We start from the raw sequence: 24,582 nt of genomic DNA on the forward strand, positions 1-24,582 counted from the left end.
CCGAAATGGGGTCATTTGTGGGGTTTTTCTACTGTTTGGGCATTGTAGAACCTCAGGAATCATGACAGGTGCTCAGAAAGTCAGAGCTGCTTCAAAAAGCGGAAATTCACATTTTTGTACCATAGTTTGTAAATGCTATAACTTTTACCCAAACCATTTTTTTTTGCCCAAACTTTTTTTTTTTTATCAAAGACATGTAGAACAATAAATTTGGCGAAAAATTTATATATGGATGTCGTTTTTTTTGCAAAATTTTACAGCTGAAAGTGAAAAATGTCATTTTTTTTGCAAAAAAATAGTTACATTTTGATTAATAACAAAAAAAGTAAAAATGCCAGCAGCAATAAAATACCACCAAATGAAAGCTCCATTAGTGAGAAGAAAAGGAGGTAAAATTCATTTGTATGGTAAGTTGCATGACCGAGCGATAAACTGTGAAAGTAGTGTAGTGCCGAAGTGTAAAAAGTGCTCTGGTCATGAAGGGGGTTTCACCTAGCGGGGCTGAAGTGGTTAAATTTCTTCTACCACTGCTGTGTGGACAAGCAGCCTTGCCAGAGAAAGCTGAAAACCGCTGTTAATTCCTTTTTTTTTTTTTTTTTTTTTTTTTTTTTACCCGCACTCCAGTCCTGTTAGATGTCTGTTTTTTAAATGGTAGACTCAGATATGCTTATCATTTTCTTCAGTGCAGCTTCTCTATCTTCTGCTTATTTTTCTAGCCAGTTTGCGCTCTTTGAAGCAATTCAACATTTGTTCATGAGGCTTGTTCATCTAAGCTGTAGGCGGAATAGGAGGTTCATAAACAAAACACACAAGTACTGTTATTCAAAGCTGCAAAGCTTTATTAAAATTGAGAAAAGCATCAAAATGTCTAAACAGTTTAAATATAACAATTGTTATTGTGTTCTACTGATATGTGAGGAAAAAGGGAAATGGCGAATGAAGGTTGTGCTTTTGATAAAATCAACCTAGTAAACTGATGGTACAATGTCAATGTATCTTTTCTCCTGACGGACGGTTCCGGACAGAAGTGAAGGTGAAACAAACCATGTCTTACTGTAATTAATCTCCTAACTAGTAGTGTCTTTCCCAGTATGTCTTTGCATTCCTGAGATGCTGAGGCCAGAAGTTAGTGTCCTAATTTTGATACTATTGGAATGCTGCACATGGGTACTATGGACTGGCATAGGAAACAAATGCTAGGAGGCAGGCTAGCTTCTGCTTTTAGATCTTATGGCTGTAGGCTACATGCCCATCTTGGTCGCAGTGTAGTGGTGCTAGTGAAGAAATGAATGGGGTTACAGCACAACTCGGCATGTCACTGCTGCAACCTTAGAGTTGCAAAACATCCAACACTGGTTTTGTGATTCTGGGGTTGTGGCAAACGTGTGACTTGCACTGCGACCCCATTTATTTCTACGCTAGCACTTCTACACTGCGATTCTTGAGGCACAACAACTGTTACACGACCTAGTACCACGTAGTCAAACCCTAAAATGAATGAGCCAGAGAAGGGGGAAAATAGTCAAAAGGGGCCTGCCAGGCTTAGCTTGGCTGACGGGTCTCTTGGTGTACACCAATAGGGGGAAGAACTCCCCAATTGGGGTTAAGCTGGAGGGGGCTGCCTGTGACTCTTAACGTTCCTGGAACGTTTTAAGCTATGCTTTCCATGAAACATCACAGCTCTTCACTTTAAAATGTAATTGTGGGTAACCAGAGAGCCTGTCTGCATTGATGTCATGATCCTGATAGGTTCTGGCTTTAAAATGCTGAAGGGACATAAAATTGAGGTGTGCAGGTCCTCTATAGAATTCAGTAAGGCCTATTAGTTCTTATTTTACAAAACCAGTTTTTAGCTGAACACAATAAATAAGAAACCCTGTCTAAAAGAGAAGAAAAAAAAAATTACATGACGTGTACTAGTACGTCTCTGCTATGGACCCTTAGATCATAATTCCCTATAGATCTCCTTGTACTGAAAAGTATAAAATGAGGTAACCAGTTTTGTCTAGAGGATCTGTATACCCCACTCTGTTTATTCAATGAGTCAATCAGACCCAAACCCCAGTCATAGCATTACACATTAAACAGATACACGATATGAAGGTTAAAGGAGCCACCAGTAGCAGCATACTGGGCATTTCCAGATAGTGTCAGGATATTCAGATTTACAAAAAGTTAGAGAATTTGCTGACTACATAGCCAGGTTTGGTCAACAATGGTGTTTCACCTTTTTTTTCAAGTTATTCCATTACTACAAGTACCTGTGGTTCTTGCTGATAAGAACAATGACAGACTCTGCTTCCATAAATGGTGGGTATTTGGTGGCTGCATGCCACCAGTTATATTGTCTTTGGATTATGCATATGGACTATCCACAAATGACCGATCATTTCACAAAATCTGGCACTGCCTACAACAAATACCTAAAAAATGAATGTCCTATTTCCAACTATGAATAGGATGTCAATACAGTCACTCCAGAGATTTATCCGCATAAATTAGTTTTAGATAGAGGAGGAGATGCTGAATATGATGGGAATATGTGTTACTTATGGTTCTAGTCAGTATGTACTAAGCTGTTAAAATGCTGCCGGGGCTTCTATAGAAAGCCTGTGAGTCCTTTTTGTCCAACCGCACAGTAATTTTCAGTTCTACCCGCATAAAAATTTGTCAGTCACACTGTTTGGGTGAAGGAAGAAGGATTTTCAGGCGTTATCTAATTTTAGAAGGAAAATTGGTACTTCTTGTATACTTAGCATTAAAATAGAGGCATTTTCTCAGATTTAGCTGAAGCATGACACCGTTTTGATGCTAAATATGCAATAAATCGGTGCTGGTCTTCCTTGTCCAGTATTTATGGAGTATACTATGAGGTTATGATAACAGAATTCCGACTGGTTCCATTTGAATATAGGCTTTTCTCCTCAAGACCTCTGTGGGCTGCAGCAGTAACCTGATCGCTCAGTAAATTGATAACAATTCATCTGAAATGTCTTTGCACTCCTTCAGGCTCAAACACAAGAGTTACTGACCGTTCCATCAGACAGCGTCTCTGGCGCATTTTACTGTAAAGGGCAGAACAGCCTGCATTATATGTTAAACAGTGCAGGCAGCAGAAGACAAATGGTTGCAAAATGTCTTGGTGCAAAATAAGTACAATACCGTACTGCAAAAAATGCATTTAAATGTGTCCCCGGCTTTTAATGTATAGGGAGCTTTTCAATAGGGTTCTGACCAGATACTGTAGCTGCCAGCCAGAGGTGCATGCCCACATCCTTATATGCTGGGTGTATGGTGCAGTAGATAATAAAATAACTGCAGTGAAGCAGAATGTTGGCACAAATGGCTAGTTCTCACAACACTTTCTTCACTAGTGATTACTTGAATGTCTTAAAGGATTTTTAAGGCTATAAAACACACATACTCGCTAAGCTCTAGTACATCTCTTTATATCATCACAGAAATGGCTAAAATAACGTTGTGACAGGCTGTATTCGTACGGCTCACTCTAGGTAATCTCCTGATTGATGCACATCTACAGTGCACAGGCACCTTTTTATTTTAAGGTTACTTGTACTTTGGCCAGGTATTAAAGGCAAGAAATAGAGGGGTATTGAGTCATAATTAGTTGACTTTGTGCCCCTATGACAAAAGCTCCTAAAAAGGTGCATGAGATGAATATTTTATGGTGGCAGTTAGACTATCCATTTACATGTATTTTCCTACTTCAGTCCATGTGTGTCTTCGAGATGAGTTTTGCATTCACAGTGTCCAACAGCGGCTCAGTGCCTGTATCTGCTGTGACGTTGAAACTGTATCTTGCATGCTCCCACCGCCAATGGAGCTGTATTACCTGAAATCACCCACCCTGTAGGTTGTAATGTATGTAAACTGCGTTCTAGCCAGAAGTGATGCCATGTGCTATGCAAATATTCCAAAACGTCGGTATGATCATTTTCAATTCTCTTCACTGCATTTCATATTATAGCTAAAACGGATTATCCCTGAAAGTCAAATCCACTGAGATGTGTGTCTGATTATAGCGTAGGCAATATCATTATCCTTTACCATTTGATAAGTACCTTTAATGAAACTGGCTAGAATACAATACCTGTGTCTATGTATGTCCCCCTTGTCAGAGAATGGTAACAGTCCAGTTATATATTTAAGGCATTGACATAGCTGGTCCCGGATTTTGTGGGGTTTTACGTTGTTTTTGACCTTATAAAGCTGGTTTATCATGTGGAAATGCACAGTGAATATATTCTGTTGATATCTCTCACCAGAGGGAATAGTAATTGTATTACATGGGCATACATCTACTCTGGTGTGCAGTCCAGATATTCCTTTTGGTTTTGTTTCATGGCTTTTGTTCCTGGTTAGAAATTAGTACAAACTGCAGAGAAAGGGAAACTTCTATTTTCAATTAGAATTGCAGCAGAAGTATAGGTAATAGCAAGTAAATAGGCTGGACTTGGACCTGGTTTTCTACCTCTACAGCTGTCTGAGCGAGACAGCTAACATTTACAGACATGAAGCCAGTAAATACTGTAGATTAACAAGTGGTGACTATTGTACTCCAGGATCATCTGTCTCTTACTAGGAGTTAGGAATGGTCCAGCTGCCATCCCAAATCCCACTAGATATACAATCATAATCAGCAGTTTAGTCAGAAGCCATCCTTCCAGTCTTCAGTTTCCTTCAAGGAGTTGGGAAAGCCCCAAACGCAATTCATTAAGCTGACAGATTTTTATATCCAGCTCATCCCCAGCTCTGCTGATTTCATCCCGTATCCTGTCTCTTTCCAAGTGTGTATCGTTCAAACTCTGCTCTGCCTTCTGCAGCTCTTTCTCCAGTTCTTGGTTTCGATCCTCCAGCTCCTGCCAAACCACACAGGAAAATTAAATTGTGCTTGACTTGCATAGTAACACAGGAAGGTTGGAAAAAAAAAAAGACACATGCCTACTTCAACCTATAATCAATGTACACCGAATAATAAAAATCTTAAAGCGTCTCCACCCCAATATGCAGCATTCACATGTGAACATAGCTTTAGGAGTGATGTATCTTTAATGTCATGATGTGAGGTTGTGCATTCAGACTTTCTACTCTGGAAAACAGGCAACGGTTTAACCCCCCAAAAAAATCACTTTCTAAAAATAAAGACAGAGCTATAGTACAGCACAGATAAAAGGTTATGAGATTCTCCTGTATCCCCCATATGCACCCAATTTTCATAAGGATTCTGTATTAATCAAGGCACCTTCCATCAGATGCTGAATTACAGTGGTATGCTTCCAACATCATCTGGTGGTACCATATGGTAGGGCCACCACCTACTTCTGGCTACCAACAACAGGCACAGACAGGTCCTATTACATCTAGTCACTAGAGAGAGGAGGGTATTTGGATGTAAAAAAACAACTTTAAAACTTGAATTAAATATGCACACAAATTTATTTAGTCACTGTAGTAAATAAGAGGGATTAGGGTTGTCTCAGGCTGGTTGTAGTTCTCCTCTGCCCTGTCAGAGGCCATCACTGACCTTGTACTCAGCCTATCAGGGAGAGAGCCGCCATATGCAGAAAGTCTATGAACTAGCATAGCAATACATAGTTTAAAAACAAGACAGATGGCCTACAATGGAGGATTAGGAATGAGTAAAGGCCAATTAGGAAGCTAGCACCCAACCTACGCTGCATGACCAATACGCAGCTTGAGGTCATCCCCTGTGGTGGAGTTGGTAACCATGGTTCGCTGGTTCTACTTCTCCTCCTGATGTTGGCATTTCTCAGGGTTCAGTCCTAGGTCCTCTACTCTTCTCCCTCTACACAGCCCCCCTTGGACGAGTAGCAGTAGATTTGGCTTTAAAGAGGACCTTTCACTACTCTACAAACGAAAAACTAACTATACCTGTGGGCAGAGCGGCGCCCAGGGGTCCCCCTGCACTTACTAGTAAGTCTGGGTGCCGCTCCGTTCGCCCGGTATAGGCTCCGGTGCCTGCGCTCCCTCTGACTGTTTTCTTGTAGGAGGCGTATCCCTTGCTGCACTGCTGGCCAATCGCAGCGCACAGCTCATAGCCTGGCTATGAGCTGTGCGCTGCGATTGGCCAAAAGTGCAGCAAGGGACACGCCTCCTACAAGAAAACAGTCAGAGGGAGCGCAGGCACCGGAGCCTATACTGGGCGAACGGAGCGGCGCCCAGACTTGCTAGTAAGTGCAGGGGGACCCCTGGGCGCCGCTCTGCCCACAGGTATAGTTAGTTTTTAGTTTGTAGAGTAGTGAAAGGTCCTCTTTAAGTACCATGTATATGCTGACAACACCCAACTATACACTGCATACCCTGACATCACCCCTGCTTTACTCCACCAGTAATTGTCTGGCAGCTGTCGCTAACATTATGTCCTCTCTGTATCTAAAACTGAACCTCTCAAAAACAAAGCCCCCTCTCCCATCTACTAACCCACCTAAACTTGGCATAACTCCTGCACAGCATGCCCACTGTTTTGGGGCCACATTTGACTCTGATCTTTCCTTTGTTCCCCATATCCAATCACTTGCATGCTCTAGTCATCTGCACCTCAAGAACATCCCCAAAATCCACCCTTTTCTTACAGTGGAAACAGCAAAAACTCTTGTTGCCTTGATTAATTCAAATAAGGCCTCTTTCACACGGGCGTCGCGTGCGAAGGCTGGATAGGATGCGGGTGCGTTGCGGAAAATGCGCGATTTTTCCACACAAGTGCAAAGCGTTTTAATGCGTTTTGCACGAGCGTGAGAAAAAGCAACATGTTTGGTACCCAAACTTCTTCACATAAGTTCGGGATCAGTGTGTTCCAGTGATGGGAAATGTTAATACTTCAGCTTACCAAGACATTTTGGACCATTTTATGCTTACAACTCAGTGGGAACAGTTTGGGAAAGGCCTTTTTCTTTTCTAGCGTGACTTTGCCCCAGTGCACAAAGCAAGGTCCATAAAAGCATGGTTGGGTGAATTTGGTCTGGAAGAACCTGCCTGGACCAAACAGAGGCCTGACCATAACCCAATCAAAACACCTTTGTGATGAACTAGAATAGGGATTGCAAGCCAGACCCTCTCATCCCGTCTTCACAAATGCTCTTCTGGATAAATAGTATGTAGAAAGCCTTCCCAGAAGAGTGGAAGCTGTTTTACCTGCAAAGTGGGGACCAACTCTATACTAATGCCTATGGGATTAGAATGGGATAACATAACAGTTCCTGTAGGTGTAATGTGTAGCTGTCCCAACACTTCTGTCTATCGAGTATGTATATTTTTAAGCCAGTCTACATTTGTATTTAGGGGGTTCATTATTTTCATTGGTGGCGCAGTGGCCTCCCCCTTCCCCCAGTATTATTTTCATTGGTGGCAGTGGTCACGACAGCTTCAGATTGGAGCCCCAGCAGTGAAATTGTGGGGCTCCGGTCGGTTACCACGGGAGCCAAGATGCTATTGAAGCCATCCATGGCTGCCATGGTAAGCTCCCTGCTGATGTGTGCACAAAGCACAGCAGCAGCAGCAGCAGCAGGGACAGTGAAAAATCCTATTCACCCTAATAGATCTCTATTAGGGTGAACAGGACAAGGGTTCTAGCCCCCTAAGGTGGCTAATAGTTATTAAATAAAATAAAATCACCAAAATATTAAAAGTTTAAAACATCCTCTTTCCCAATTTTACATATAAAAATATATAAACAATGAAAAAATAAACATAAAAAAAGTGTATCAGAGCATCCTAAAAAGTCCAAACTATTAAAAAAAAAAAAAATCTCCTATGTGGTGAATGCTGAAAAAAAACAAACAAAAAGAAAAACGGACGTTCCATAAAATGCTGAATGCACGCAGCTTTTTTGGCATTTTTTTCCCGCATGCTATAGAGTATTGCAATACTTTTTTATGGTATCAAAATCGAATCAAAATTTTGTTATCGTGACAACCCTACCCTAAATGATTCCCAGATCAACACTGCACAGTTAGTATACCAAGGATTAGCAACCTTCTGCGTTCCAGCTACTGTGCAGCTACAACGCCCAGCATGTACACTTAATTGATCATTCTTGTAGCTCTCACAGGATTCTGGGAGTTGTAGTTTCACAACAGCTGGAGTGCCGAAGGTTGCTGACCCCTGTTGTATACTGTAGTGTATTGCATGCAATGGCATCTACTAGTTAATGCTGGATCCAGCAATTCCATTATTTTGTTCCTATACCGGAACAGAAAAAATGAATTTTGCCCCAGATCTGAACCTAGCCTAACCTACCGTATATCAGAAATTGGGTGCTCAATACAGTTAGATCTAGTAAAAAAAAAAAAAGAATCAAGGGTTGAATCTATCAAGTTTGTACGCCATTGTTCTGGTGTATAAAATTAGCAATATTTGTCGTAACTGCTGTTTTGTGACAAATTGCCCTGGAAAAAGGGCAAAAAGGTGTGATGTGGGAAAGGAGCTCAGCAACTTGACTCATCTAACAAAACTATTAGACTAGAAATATATGCCAGCTCCCTTGTTGATGTAGATTTATTTTTCTCTGGTGCATCACATGCAAAGGGATTTGCTATTAAGACTGGTTTGAGAATATGGCATCACTAGCTGATCCGCGGAGGTCTGACACCCTTCACTCCCTCTGATCAGCTGTTCTGTGTAGCTTTGTCACCAGAAATCAGAGCTAAAACTATACAGCACCTTGTAGTGGATAGCACTCAACTGCAGCACTGCCCTCATTCATGTCAATGCCAGTGCTGTTGGCATCTATTTGCTTTACTTGTATTGAGGATCTGCTAAGCGGATGATATAAACGTCATGTGAACCCAGCCTTAACCTACTGTTTGCGCTACAGTAACGGTAAACTGGCAGTTTTGTGGCAAGAAACTATTTCCTAGCTGCAATGACGTAAATGATCAGCACGCACTGCTGAATTATATGGATAGGGGTGAGCGACTGCTCTTCATGCTGATGCACTCTATTAACCATGTTAACTGAGACAAATCACATCTTCTGTGTTTGTTCAATAGCAACTGCTCAAGGTCAGCAGTAATTCCATAGCTTCAAACACAGGACATATAGAACACTGGGGCAGACTTTACTAATCCTGTCCAATACTTAGTGTAAATTTAGGGCCCTATTAGACTGCCTGATGTTCAGGCAGACGATAAATATGTGAATTGGCGACACAGGCAGATGCAAAGTGAATGGGGAGAAACTATTGCTACCTATTTAGTTGTCTTACTTTACATCAGAATGATGTGCCAAAATTCATATAAGCCATGTATCTGAAACCTCCTGAATATGGAGCTACTGTTAGGGTATGTTCACACAAGGCAGATATGCTACAGATTTTGTGTTTCAGAACTGCAGTTGGAAAATAAACAGCATATTACATAACCAGCAAAGTGGTTGACATTTTGCCAAATAGGCAAAATCTGCAGTAAAATTTTACAACAAATCCCCAATACAACTTGTGGATTTTGATGCAGATTCACAGCAATTTTTGCCTACTCGCGTCAAAATCCAGAGCAGATTTTTTTTTTTCTTCTGGATTTACATCCCATGTGGACATACCTTGAAGGCCACTTTTTACACGGTCAGTATTTGGTGTGACAGTGGGCTAAAAGAGTGGTGTCTCACACAACTTTTTGTGGCAGTTCTTTGAGCCAAAGCCAGAAGTTGATCCAGCAGGAAGGAGGACTACACCTCTCCTTTCCTTTCAACCCACTTCTGGCCACAAAAAGTTGAGTGACAGCACCCTTTTAGCCCCTACATCCACAAGTTTTATCTGGAGTTTTTTGCTCATAAAAAAAAAAAATATGAACAGCAAAAGTAGGAAAAAAACTGGGTTCTCATATCAGAGTCTTGAGCAGTACTGTGGTGCAGAGAGACTACAGTAAACTGCTCCCCCCTCTTCCAATGACTTTTCCCTCACAACAAGCTAGAACAACAGAGTCAACTGTGTATCCTTCAAACAAAGCACCAGGGCAAAGCATTTCCATGGCAACCTGCCGAACGCCGACAAAAAGAATCCACTCTGAAAAATACCCACACAGAGCGTGTGCATGCATGTAATTATACATATCTACTGACTTTCTCACAGGGCTATATATGGAGATATATCAGTGTATTAGATGAGAAAATCCATTTGGACAAATCGAATTTGTAAAAAAAAAAAAAAGCCTCCATGAGCAGTGAGGGACTGGCCCTATCCTTTCATTGACAGGTAGTTAAAGGTTTGAAACCGCGCTGCTAATGGTTCAGTCAGACGCTGCACAAGTGACAGAAATAGGGTATTAGCCTTCGTCCTCCTCTCTCAAGGGTTCGATCCTCCTCAGACCACCTCCTCTGTAGGATTAAATGACCAGCATATAGTGAAGTACCCTCTTAGTTGTTAATAAAAAAAGTTTTTATTCTACTCAAACAATGGTAGATCATAGGCATATCACAATTCGTGAAAACAGCTTGAAATCCTGCCCGACCCGGGTTTCGCTCTCTGGCTTCCTCAGGGGCGACAACTGTGCATGTCCACAGCTGGGCCCTTTAAATAGCCCAGTCTCCCATTATCAGACCGTGGGAATCGCTCCCAATCAAAATTATATATATTTTTTTAAATACATGATAAAAGCAGTATTCATAACATATCCTTAATAGGAACATTCATATCCTTATAAAACATATCAGCCATACACCAAATTGTATCAAAAATATAGAAAATATCTTAAATATACAATATACTTTTCCATATATCTCACATAGCTGTGCCGCAGCTTTATCTTATATACAACCTTGTCACCATATTTCAACTTATCCCCTTTCTTACTCAACCGCATTTAGTAGTACTTCAAGCCCCGCGGGTTCTTGCCATGCATCAGCTTGAAGTGGGCTGATACACTATGACTCATCAGTCCTCTCTTGATATTTCCTATATGCTCCTGGATCCTCACTTTTAATTTCCTCACTGTTCTACCTACGTATTGGAGTCCACAAGGGCACTCCAATACGTAGATAATACCCTCATTTTCACAGGAACATTTTCCCTTTATTTTAAATTCCTCTCCATTCTTTTTAGATACAATACAGTCAAGTGTTCTCATTCTCCCTTTTGTATTCCGATTCTTGCACCCAATACAAAATCCACACCATGTGAACTTCCCTCCCTCCCTACCCCGTTTTTTATCTACTGGGGGAATGGCACTATGTACCAGCTTAGTTCTGATACTTGGAGCCTTTTTAAAGGTGAACATCGGATTCTCAGGAATAGCCTTTCCTAATATGGGGTCATTTTTAAGTGTTCCCCAATTTTTTCTAACAGCCTTTTTAACAATATCGGACATTGAGCTATATCTTGTAACAAAGGAAAATCTATAGTCTCATCTTTTTTTATTTTTACTTTCCCCTTTTTTCTCTTCTTCTACAGTCTGGATATATTCTTCCAGGCTCCCTTCTTCATATCCTCGTTCCAGGAATCGATCTTTCAACACCTTACATTGCAATCTATAGTCCTCCACTGTAGTGCAGTTCCGGGCCATTCTTTTGAAATTCGCCCCCAGTTTCGCCAATATTTTTATGGGGGCATGGGAAGAGGCCACCATCCTTCCCACACTAGGAGCGGTCACCTCCAGAGGTAGGTTAACCCTCTGGAGGAGATACATCGATGACTGTCTCCTAGTGTGGGAAGGAGAGAGGGAGGGACTGAGACCTTCATCCATCAGCTCAACAATAATACATGGAACTTGCGGTTTGTGGGGGAGATTAGTAATGTCGCTATTAACTTTCTGGACTTGTGCATAAAAATTGAGGACGGCAGATATAAAACCAGTTCCTTTTTTAAAGAGACAGATGTCAATTCATATATTGACATGAAAAGCTGCCACTATCAACCATGGCTTGGAGGTATACCAAAAGGGCAATTTAAAAGAATGGCCCGGAACTGCACTACAGTGGAGGACTATAGACTACAATGTAAGGTGTTGAAAGATCGATTCCTGGAACGAGGATATGAAGAAGGGAGCCTGGAAGAATATATCCAGACTGTAGAAGAAGAGAAAAAAGGGGAAAGTAAAAATAAAAAAAGATGAGAGACTATAGATTTTCCTTTGTTACAAGATATAGCTCAATGTCCGATATTGTTAAAAAGGCTGTTAGAAAAAATTGGGGAACACTTAAAAATGACCCCATATTAGGAAAGGCTATTCCTGAGAATCCGATGTTCACCTTTAAAAAGGCTCCAAGTATCAGAACTAAGCTGGTACATAGTGCCATTCCCCCAGTAGATAAACGGGGTAGGGAGGGAGGGAAGTTCACATGGTGTGGATTTTGTATTGGGTGCAAGAATCGGAATACAAAAGGGAGAATGAGAACACTTGACTGTATTGTATCTAAAAAGAATGGAGAGGAATTTAAAATAAAGGGAAAATGTTCCTGTGAAAATGAGGGTATTATCTACGTATTGGATTGCCCTTGTGGACTCCAATACGTAGGTAGAACAGTGAGGAAATTAAAAGTGAGGATCCAGGAGCATATAGGAAATATCAAGAGAGGACTGATGAGTCATAGTGTATCAGCCCACTTCAAGCTGATGCATGGCAAGAACCCGCGGGGCTTGAAGTACTACTAAATGCGGTTGAGTAAGAAAGGGGATAAGTTGAAATATGGTGACAAGGTTGTATATAAGATAAAGCTGCGGCACAGCTATGTGAGATATATGGAAAAGTATATTGTATATTTAAGATATTTTCTATATTTTTGATACAATTTGGTGTATGGCTGATATTGTTTTATAAGGATATGAATGTTCCTATTAAGGATATGTTATGAATACTGCTTTTATCATGTATTTAAAAAAATAAAAATAAGTTTTTGATTGGGAGCGATTCCCACGGTCTGATAATGGGAGACTGGGCTATTTAACCACTTCAACCCCGCTAGCTAAAACCCCCTTAATGACCAGGCCACTTTTTACACTTCTGCACTACACTACTTTCACTGTTTATTGCTCGGTCATGCAACTTACCGCCCAAATGAATTTTACCACCTTTTCTTCTCACTAATAGAGCTTTCATTTGGTGGTATTTCATTGCTGCTGACATTTTTACTTTTTTTGTTATTAATCGAAATTTAACGTTTTGCAAAAAAATGACATTTTTCACTTTAAGTTGTAAAATTTTGCAAATAAAACGACATCATATATAAATTTTTCACTAAATTTATTGTTCTACATGTCTTTGATTAAAAAAAAAAATGGTTTGGGTAAAAGTTATAGCGTTTACAAACTATGGTACAAAAATGTGAATTTCCGCTTTTTGAAACAGCTCTGACTTTCTGAGCACCTGTCATGTTTCCTGAGGTTCTACAATGCCCAGACAGTACAAACACCCCACAAATTACCCCATTTCGGAAAGTAGACACCCTAAGGTATTCACTGATGGGCATAGTGAGTTCATAGAACGTTTTATTTTTTGTCACAAGTTAGCGGAAAAATGATTATTTTTTATTTTATTTTTTTCTTACAAAGTCTCATATTCCACCAACTTGTGACAAAAAATAAAAAATTCGCGTAACTCGCCATGCCCCTCACAGAATACCCTGAGGTGTCTTCTTTCCAAAATGGGGTCACTTGTGGGGTAGTTATACTGCCCTGGCATTCTAGGGGCCCTAATGTGTGCGAAGTAGTTTGAAATCAAAATGTGTAAAAAAAATGACCTGTGAAATCCTAAAGGTGCTCTTTGGAATGTGTGCCCCTTTGCCCACCTAGGCGGCAAAAAAGTGTCACACATCTGGTATCGCCGTACTCAGGAGAAGTTGGGGAATGTGTTTTCGGGTGTCATTTTACATATACCCATGCTGGGTGAGAGAAATATCTTGGCAAAACACAACTTTTCCCATTTTTTTATACAAAGTTGGCATTTGACCAAGATATTTCTCTCACCCAGCATGGGTATATGTAAAATGACACCCCAAAACACATTGCCCAACTTCTCCTGAGTACGGCGATACCAGATGTGTGACACTTTTTTGCAGCCTAGATGCGCAAAGCGGCCCAAATTCCTTTTAGGAGGGCATTTTTAGACATTTGGATCCCAGACTTCTTCTCACGCTTTCGGGCCCCTAAAAAGCCAGGGCAGTATAAATACCCCACATGTGACCCCACTTTGGAAAGAAGACACCCCAAGGTATTCAATGAGGGGCATGGCGAGTTCATAGAATTTTTTTTTTTTTGGGCACAAGTTAGCGGAAATTGATTTTTTTTTTGTATTTTCTCACAAAGTCTCCCATTCCGCTAACTTCTTTCATGGACTCAATATGCCCCTCACGGAATACCTTGGGGTGTCTTCTTTCCGAAATGGGGTCACATGTGGGGAATTTATACTGCCCTGGCATTTTAGGGGCCCAAAAGCGTGAGAAGTAGTCTGGAATATAAATGTCTAAACATTTTTATGCATTTGGATTCAGTGAGGGGTATGGCGAGTTCATGTGAGATTTGATTTTTTGACACAAGTTAGTGGAATATGAGACTTTGTAAGAAAAACAAAATAAAAATAAAATATCTATTTCCGCTAACTTGTGCCAAAAAAATGTCTAAATGGAGCCTTACAGGGGGTGATCAGGGAGTGTATATGAGGTGATCACCCCCCTGTAAGGCTCCATTCAGACGTCCGTATGTGTTTTGCGGATCCGATCAGTGGATCCGTAAAAATCATACGGACGTCTGAATGGAGCCTTACAGGGGGGTGATCAATGACAGGGGGGTGATCAGGGAGTGTATATGAGGCGATCACCCCCCTGTCATTGATCACCCCCCTGTAAGGCTCCATTCAGACGTCCGTATGTGTTTTGCGGATCCGATCCATGTATCCGTGGATCCATAAAAATCATACGGACGTCTGAATGGAGCCTTACAGGGGGGTGATCAATGACAGGGGGTGATCAGGGAGTGTATATGAGGCGATCACCCCCCTGTCATTGATCACCCCCCTGTAAGGCTCCATTCAGACGTCCGTATGTGTTTTGCGGATCCGATCCATGTATCCGTGGATCCGTAAAAATCATACGGACGTCTGAACGTAGCCTGACAGGGGGGTGATCAATGACAGGGGGGTGATCAATGACAGGGGGGTGATCAGGGAGTCTATATGGGGTGATCAGGGGTTCATAAGGGGTTAATAAGTGACAGGGGGGGGGGTGTAGTGTAGTGGTGTTTGGTGCTACTTTACACAGCTACCTGTGTCCTCTGGTGGTCGATCCAAACAAAAGGGACCACCAGAGGACTAGGTAGCAGGTATATTAGACGCTGTTATCAAAACAGCGTCTAATATACCTGTTAGGGGTTAAAAAAAAATAATCACATCTCCAGCCTGCCAGCGAACGATCGCCGCTGGCAGGCTGGAGATCCTGTCTCTTACCTTCCGTTCTTGTGAACGCGCGCGCCTGTGTGCGCGCGTTCACAGGAAGTCACGGCTCTCGCGAGATTACGCCTCCGGACCGCAGATCTGCGTTAGGTGGTCCGGAGGCGGTTAAAGGGCCCAGTTGTCGCCCCTGAGGAAGCCAGAGAGCGAAACCCGGGTCGGGAGGAACTTCAAGTTGTTTTCACTAATTGTGATATGCCTATGATCTACCATTGTTTGTGAGTAGAATAAAACCTTTTTTATTAACAACTAAGAGGGTACTTCACTATATGCTGGTCATTTAATCCTACAGAGGAGGTGGTCTGAGGAGGATCGAATCCTTGAGAGAGGAGGATGAAGGCTAATACCCTATTTCTGTCACTTGTGCAGCGTCTGACTGAACCATTAGCAGCGCGGTTTCAAACCTTTAACTACTTGACTTTCAGTGTGAATACCCATCACACTACACCGGAACCAGCAGCGCAGATAAGTGTCCGTGTTTTGGGACACAGGACTGACATTTTCATTTTTATTGTATACTTTCATTGACAGGGCCAGACAGACATCTTGCCTGGCCCTGTCAATCTCATGCCTATACCATTGCTCCGGGCAGTAGCGCAAGTGCAGTGGCTCTACTGCTACTATCTGAGCAGCACAGATGACAACTGTGCATGCACAACACTTCCCGGCGTACCCAGATGTGAGCGTCAACATCTGTGCTGCTAAGGTGGCAGCAGAAGAGGCTCTGCGCTTGCGTTGTTACTCAGAGCAGCGGCATAAGTGCAAGATTGACAGGGCCAGGGGAGATGTCTGGTCCTGTCAATGAACAGGAAAGGGGAGGCTCTTGTCTTGAGCAGCAGCGCCATCCCCTCACTGCTCAAGGAGGCTGATTTTTTTATTTTAACAAAATCCGATTCGTATGAATCGGTTTACTCATCCCTAGATGGTATGTAAGTAATTCAATAACCGGTTAAGGACTGGTATATATATGGCATTTAGTCCAGGTTTTGAAAGTCTGAACAATAGTATATTTACAGGGTGGCCTTAACTGCTTGCACAAGCAATCTGGAAGCCAAATGTTGGGTTTTCACTACTTCTGTCTTCTCTAGTTTCTCATATACGGTGCTCAATGAGTGCTGTGTATAGAAAAGAGGCAGTGCCAGTGACTTAAGATCTATGGCCTGCATCGGAGATGGCGACTTAGAATCGGACTCAGGTGTTTAATTTTTTTCTTGGGCAGCATACTACTGGTCATTACTAGGGGAAGTCCAGGCAGCATGCACAGCCGAGGCCTTCATCACATCTCCTAAGCCCTCTGCTCCATATTTTAAGTAGAGACAACTGGAGAAGGACAGAAAGTGGCAGCTATTGAGAGACAACAGAACGACAGCTTCTGGGGAGGTATTTTATACCTCACTGTGGCATTTGGTTTTGCTGGGACAGAATTTTGTGCTGCACTAGTATTGCTGACCCCACCTACTTGTGTTGGCCCCATCTACTTGCATTGCACTTCCTTCTTTCAATGTGAGATACAAAATAACTGGAGCCCCAGTTATGGGTCTTCAACACAGAAAGTCAGATATCCTTCAAAGGAAGGAAAACCGAGCAAAGGGGTGTCTCCATTACAGAGATCACCAAATCCACCATATTAAGTGGCCCCTATGTCAAGATCCAGCTCTTTTACAAACTTTAAGGATGTGACAGGGAAGACCTAAGCCAGTTATCCATCCACAGACAGCTGTTTCTTTCAATGTGGACCTGTCAACAGCATGGGGGCCACTTAACTGTTTTATTTTCCAGGGCTGCTTTATATTCACAGTCTGCCTCTGAACACAGAGGTGGACGTGTCCATGTTATTATGGAATTTATTTTACTGGGTGACTACTGGTAATTTTGGCAGTAAGTGCAGGCTCCAGTCTGTTTATGGTAAGAAGGACCATCATAGTGGTGACCTGATCAGATTAGTGATTTCTAACACCAAGAATATTAACCAGCTATACATGAGAGGAATTGCAATATAAAGTCCTGATCAAAAGTTTAAGAACACTTGAAAAATGGCAAAAAAAATCATATTTAGCATGGCTGATCTTAACAAGATTCCAAGTAGAGCTTCAACATGCAACAAGAAGAAATGAGTGAGACGAAACATTTTTTGAACATTCAATTAATTGGAAATAACGATTAAACTGAAACAGGCTGTTTTTCAGCTGATCCAAATTTTAGGACCACATACCTTTTAAAAGGCCAAATCTGTGCAAAGATGTGGATTAATTGTCATCTTCTGTCAGGTAGTCACACGTTGTGATGGCAAAGGCAAAAAAACTCTCCCTTTTTGAACGTGGTCGGGTTGTTGAACTGCATAAGCAGGGTCTCTCACCGCGCGCCATCGCTGCTGAGGTGGGACGCAGTAAGACAGTCATTTGGAATTTCTTAAATGATCCTGAGGGTTATGGAACAAAAAAGTCAAGTGGAAGACCCCAAAAAATGTCATCAGCACTGAGCCGGAGGATCCAATTGGCTGTCGGTCAAGACACTGGACGATCCTCGACCCAAATTAAGGCCCTTACTGGTGCTTAATGCAGCCCAATAACCATCAGAAGGCATCTGTGACTGAAGGGCTTCAAAGAAACAAAAAACGGATTCAAAGACCTAGTCTCCTTGAACGTCACAGAACTGCCCGTTTGGACTTTGCAAGAGAGCACCAAACATGGGACATTCAAAGGTGGAAGAAAGTTTTATTCTCCGATTAGAAAAAAAAATGAACCTTGATGGTCCTGATGGTTTCCAACGTTACTGGCATGACAAGCAGATCCCACCTGAGATGTTTTCTACGCGCCACAGTGGAGGGGGCGCCATAATGGTCTGGGGTGCTTTTTCCTTCAGTGGAACAGTGGAGCTTCAGGAAGTGCAGGGGCGTCAAACGGCTGCTGGATATGTCCAGATGTTGCAGAGAGCATTCCTCATGACTGAGGGCCCTCGTCTGTGTGGTAACGACTGGGTTTTTAAACAGGACAACGCTACAGTACACAATGCCCGCAGGACAAGGGACTACTTTTCAGGAGAACATCACTTTTTTGGCCCATCCTGTGTGTTCCCCTGATCTAAATCCAATTGAGAACCTTTGGGGATGGATGGCAAGGGAAGTTTACAAAAATGGACAACAGTTCCAGACAGTAGATGGCCTTCATGCGGCCGTCTTCAGCATTTGGAGAAATGTTCCCACTCACCTTATGGAAACGCTTGCATCAAGCATGCCAAAACAAATTTTTGAAGTGATAAACATTAACGGCGGAGCTACTCATTACGGAGTTCATGTTTGGAAGTTGGATTGCTGGTTTGGGGGGGGGGGGGGGGTTAGTTTTTTGGGGAGGTGTGGTCCTAAACTTTTGATCAGCTGAAAAACAGCCTGTTTCTCAAGTGGTCTTAAACTTTTGATCAGGACTATATTAGAAAACATGGTTTTCTACACAAAGGTTTTGATTTGTTTAAGAAGTAAAAGGGAACCTGTCATGTCAGGGCTTCAGGGAGCATGTTATAAGAGCTGTAAAAAAAAACAAAAAACATTTGCCCCCCCCCCCCCCCCACAGATTTATTTTGGTTTTGCACATTTGTTACACTTCAACGTTTCATATTATCAAACTAATTTGCATATCAAATAGTTCTTCACATCTCTGTGGAGGAATTTTGGCCCACTCTTTGCAGAATTGTTTTAATTCGGCCACTTTGGAGGGTTTTCTAGCATGAACCGCCTGTTTAAGGTCATGCCACAGCATCTCAATCAGATTCAAGTCCGGTCTTTGACTAGGCCACTCCAAAACCTTCATTTTTGGGGGTTTTCAGCCATTCAGAGGTGGACTTGCTGGTGTGCTTTGGATCATTGTCCTACTCCAGAACCCAAGTACGCTTGAGCATAAAGAGGTTCTCTGGGAATTAGGAAAATGAAAATACTTAAATATTACTTTAGTATCAATACATTGTTCTAAAGTAACTTGTCTCCCAGTGTGGACAGATTTTGTGTGTACTAATAGGATGGTGGCCATTTTATTTCTCCTAATGATTGCTGCCTAGACAAAATGAGCCATTATAGTTAATGAAAGGCATTTGGCAATATATTTATAATAAAATAAGAATTTCAATTTTCTTAATTCCCGGAGAACCCCTTTAAGGTCACAAACTGATGGCTGGACATTCCCCATCAGGATTTTCTAGTGGAGAGAAGAATTCATGGTTCCATCAATTATAGAAAGTCGTCCAGGTCCTGAAGCAGCAAAGTAGCCCCAATCACACTAGCACCCCCATGTTTGACTGTCAGTATGATGTTCCTTTTCTGAAATGCTGTGTTAGTTTTTCACCAGATGTAATAGGACGCACACCTTCAAAAAAGTTCTACTTTTGTCTTGTCAGTCCACAGAATATTTTACCAAAAGGCTTGGGGGATTATCAAGATGTTTTTTGGCAAACGTGAGATGGGCCTTTGCCAAAAATAGTATCCATGGGAGAGTTACAAGGCGAAAACCACTGCTGACCAAAAAGAACACAGTCACTTTCAGATTTTTGAATCATGAACATCGACCTTAAACTGAGACAAGGGAGTCCTGCAGTGCTTTAGATGTTGCTCTGGGTTCTTTTGTCACCTCCTGGATGAGTCGATGTGCTCTTGGAGTCATTTTGGTAGGCCGGCCACTCCTGGGAAGGGTCACCACCGTTCTATCTTTTCTCCATTTGTGGATAATAGCTCTCACTGTGGTTCGCTGGAGTCCCAAAGCCTTAGAAATTGCTTTCAACCTTTTCCAGACTGATGGATGTCAATGACTTTCTCATCTTGAACTTCTTCAGATTGGGGCTTTATGTGTTGCGTTTTTGGGAGCTTTTAGCCTACTTCATGTTGTCAGGCAAGTTTTATTTAAGGGATTTCTTGTTTCTAAAGATCTTGCAGTAATAAGGCCTGTGTGGCTAGTGAAATTTAACCCAGCTTTCTAAAAACTGTGGTTAATAACAGTTAATTCATGGTGCAATAATTTTTTTTTTTTTTTATATAGGACCAGGTTGGTTTAGATACATTTGAAAACAGATTTTTATATTTACTCAGGTTTAATTTGTTTGATAATCTGAAACATTTGTGTGACAAATGTGCTAAAACAAAAATAAATCTGTAAGGGGGCAAATACTTTTTCACAGCACTGTATGGTTTTATAGGAAAAAATTCTGTATAAGCGTATTCAGTTAAATTTATTCATAAAATGTCCTGCTTTTTCTGGTCTTTGAAGTCAGGGAGGTCATCCTATTAGTGACTGACATCCTTCCCTCTATGACTATGCATACAGAGATAGCTGTCAGTCACTGATAGGACCACCTCCTTGACATCAAAGGCAAAAATGAGCAGGAAAGTAAATGAATGAAATAGAACGGATATAGAATCTATTCCAACAAAACTATGTATCATTCTGCACAGCTCCTCATGCTCTGTACCATGCCACTGGCAGATTTTACACTGCATTTTCACTATGACAGGTTCCCTTTAACAACTTCCAAACTGCCCATTGACTATAAATGTCTGGGTGGTCCGCACTTAACTCTGTAAGGATATTTCTGAATGTCCTTGTAGTGCTGTATATCCAGATCAGGAAGCTCTGGCGCTAGCAATCATGTGACTGCTGAGGGCCCATGACTGCACAATCTGCTGGGTCTTAGCAGACTCAGATTGGTTCTGCAGCAAGGCTGAACAGCTATGTACAACATCTGAGGGCTGTATTCCAACTGTAACTGGGGCTAATATACAGTATTGGCCCCATTTATAGGAGAAATCAATGAAGTATGACCTTATGAGGGCACAAAGTGTGATAAAAAAAAGAAATAGACAGAAAAAAAAATAAAAAATTAACAACCCCACCACTTCTAGACCGGTCCCCAGCATCCGTATCCCCCTATAATCAAAATAACTGTTACAAAAATGGGAGACAATTCAGTCTACTTTCACACTCGCGTTTTGGCTTTCCGTTTGTGAGATCCGTTCAGGGCTTTCACAAGCGGTCCAAAACGGATCAGTTTTGGAAAGGATCTGCTCAGGATGCATCAGTTTACATCAGTTCAGTCTCCATTCCTCTTTGGAGACGGACACCAAAACGCTGCTTGCAGCGTTTTGGTGTTCGTCTGATGAAACTGAGCCAAACGGATCCGTCTTCGCACACAATGTAAGTCAATGGGGACGGGTCCGTTTTCACTGACACAATCTGGCACAATAGAAAACGGATCCGTCCTCCATTGACTTTAAATGGTGTTGAAGACGGATCCGTCTTGGCTATGTTACAGATAATACAAACGGATCCATTCTGAATGAATACAGACGGTTGTATTATCTGAACGGATCAGTCCATGACGGATTCGCATAAAACGCAAGTGTGAAAGTAGCCTTAAAGTAGTCTAGCTGTAGTTTGCGCTAATAAAACAATGAAAAATATGAAAAAACAACCTTTTTACATTTTCCCGGGTATCAAAAATGCTAAAATAAAAAAGGACCTAAAATTAAAACGCCCCATGTATCACCAAATGTTATGGCTCACAAAGTAAAAAAAATAAAAATGCATCCGGTCAGAAATAAAAGGTGTGTGTGTGAAGGGGGGGGGGGGGGTATAAATAGCCCAGTCTTAAACTGGTAATTAAAAGGGTTGTCCACCTTTGAAAGTCTTTGTGGTTTGCTTTGGTTTTGTGCTTGTCAAATTCCTGGGTGGTCATGTGTGCCACTGCAGCCAATACCTGGCTGCAGTGGTGACAAGTCAGCCAAGCGGGATGTCACTGGGCAGGTAAGCATGTTTCCCTCCACAGGTCTGGCAGGAAGGGGGGCTGCATGAATCTCGCGAGCTTACTCCAGTGGTGAGGGGCAGCGTAGCATAAAAACAGGAGTAACATCTCTAGACATATTAAAGATGCACCAAACAACGTGCAACATTTGATAAATTTGGGGCCAATGATGGAAATGCAGACTCAAGCAAACCTGACTTTAAAAATTCATATCATGATAAATTCCTCCCCTTGTTTTAGTTTTGAATGAATGGTCTAGTAACTATATGATTTCTCTCATAAACAACACCACTAATGGGACAGCTGTATTGAACCAAACACGAGAGTTAAATGCAGCCTAAGAGTTCATCATAATTGAACATTTTCTTACTTGGAGTTTCTGTAGTAGCTCATCCCTTTCACTCTCCAGCTCTGTAAGGTCAGGTCTTTGTCCTTTCAACTGAAGGATCTCCTATAGACAAAGGAAAAAATAAACCCATAAATATGTTGGTGTAACTGGTAAAGGTTTTTGTTTTGCTTCTTGTACTATTACGGTAATATGTGGTCACTACAAAGTGATTTCTCTGCAAAAGGCAATGTGTCATCAGAAAACAATCTATTGTTTAAATCACATTTTTATGGTAAAGAGGTTGTGCAGACTGTTTATATTAAAGACCTGTCCTCAGGATAGGTCATCAATATCTAAATGGTGGGGGGCCGCAAACCAGTGTTCCGTGAAATTTCCCTACCCTCGCCACTTCCTGTTGTGACGCGGCTGCATCGGGCGCGACGTTCCCAGCTTTGGAAGGAGGTGTGCCGCGCAGGCGCACAACAACTGGGTAGGGAAATTTCACACCAGAGTTGGGGAGAAGGGGCCACCTAATGTGCTTGCGCCTTACCTCTCAGCTGGCTCCAGATCAGACACTGCACGTGCGCAGTGAGTGGTAGGGAGATTTAACAGAACAAAATGGCCATCAGATCTCTCTACCTCCACACTGCGCAGGCGCGGTGATCGGATGGAAGCTCGGTATAAGATCTCCCTGTCAGCTGGTGCGCACGTGTGGTGTATCCCGACAGGAGTAGTTAGCGTGCTTGGGCACTGGCCCGTAATATTTCCCTACCCTCTAACCGCTGCTGAGGCTCCCGATGCCTGCGCAGTGTCGGACAGTATCCAGCTGAGAGGTAAGGCGCAAGCGCATTAGGTGGCCCCTTCTCCCCAACTCTGGTGTGAAATTTCCCAACCCCGTCATTGTGCACATGCGCGGCACACCTCCTTCCAAAGCTGGGAACGCCATGTTTGGTGTGGCAGCGTCACAACAGGAAGTGACAAGGGTAGGGAAATTTGACGGAACACCGGCACCCCTGCATATCAGCTGTTTGAAGATGATGCAGCACTCCATGTGAGCACTGCTTCCTCTTTATTACACTACGCATTGTCTCCCCTGTAGCAGTGGCATAGTGTAATTATAAGTACTCTCTCCATTCAAGTGAACAAAGCAAGTACTTGTGATTACACTGCACTTCCAAGGAGACCGAGCAGTGTAATAATGAGGAAGTAGCGCTTGATTATTATACTGTAGTGCGTAATCCCTTATACAGTGCAAGTGCATACCTCATCATAATGCACTAAAGCTATTACAATAAAAAAAAATTGGAAACCTGTAATTTACGATTTAAAATAAGCCCAGAATTGGGGTGCTAAATGCCATAAAACAGGAGATACAGCCGTTAGAAACGGTTCCCAGTGAGAGCTGCATAAACCTGTAGCTCTGACTACCAGCCCAAAATCTAAAGCCTGTATTTCCGGCTTTATCACAGGTAGCACCAGGATCCTAGCTGGATCCTGAGATGGTAAAGGTTAAAGCAACCCTTCCCCTTCAGCTGGCTGTGATCTTAGCCAGCCTGGAGGAGGAGGGGGGCAGTGGGGGATGGACTGACAGACTGCAGGGAGAAGAGGACAGCCACAGATCCTATCTCCCTATAAACTGTTAGATTGTCAGCATTAAAAACAAAGGCCAAATTAATGGATCTAGCTCATATGTAGCCGAGATATTACTGGTTAAAGAAGCACTCCCCTCTTTAGCCAGCTGTGATGTGATCTCAGCCAGCTTGGAGGAGGAGAAGGCGGAACCAGTGGCGGATCTGCAAACAGGCTGCAGAGAAAAGAGGAGAGACCGAGCATCTTTTTCCCTGTGTGTTTGTACACGACACCAGGTGGAGGATTACATGGATTTCAGTGAATGTTATTAATCTCTCCCCCCCCCCCCCCCAAAGAGCATACTTGATCTCTGACATCACATATGGAGGGGGCGGACTTTTTTCTCCAGAAAAGAATAAGATAAGCTCTTGTCCATCTTGTAGTTATTTGCTCCTCCACAAGAGCTCATTCAATTACATCTGTTGGCTTTTTTTTTTT

The 24,582-nt window shown here is 42.2% G+C and overlaps 1 protein-coding gene across 6 annotated transcripts in view; it reads right to left on the minus strand.

Moving 5' to 3' along the window:
* Window positions 1-816: 816 nt before the first annotated feature.
* Window positions 817-24,582, minus strand: part of HOMER3 (homer scaffold protein 3) — a 154,488-nt gene continuing 130,722 nt past the window's right edge. For all 6 annotated transcript variants that reach the window (XM_044270508.1, XM_044270475.1, XM_044270483.1 and 3 more), the window contains 2 exons: window positions 22,558-22,638; window positions 817-4,880 (listed from right to left, as the gene is read on the minus strand). In XM_044270508.1, coding sequence (XP_044126443.1) covers window positions 4,692-4,880; window positions 22,558-22,638 — 270 coding nt within the window. In that variant the 3' untranslated portion in view covers window positions 817-4,691. The remainder of the gene's footprint in view (window positions 4,881-22,557; window positions 22,639-24,582) is intronic.

The sequence above is a fragment of the Bufo gargarizans genome, chromosome 1 (assembly GCF_014858855.1).
Source record: "Bufo gargarizans isolate SCDJY-AF-19 chromosome 1, ASM1485885v1, whole genome shotgun sequence".
Classification (NCBI taxonomy): Eukaryota; Metazoa; Chordata; class Amphibia; order Anura; family Bufonidae; genus Bufo; species Bufo gargarizans.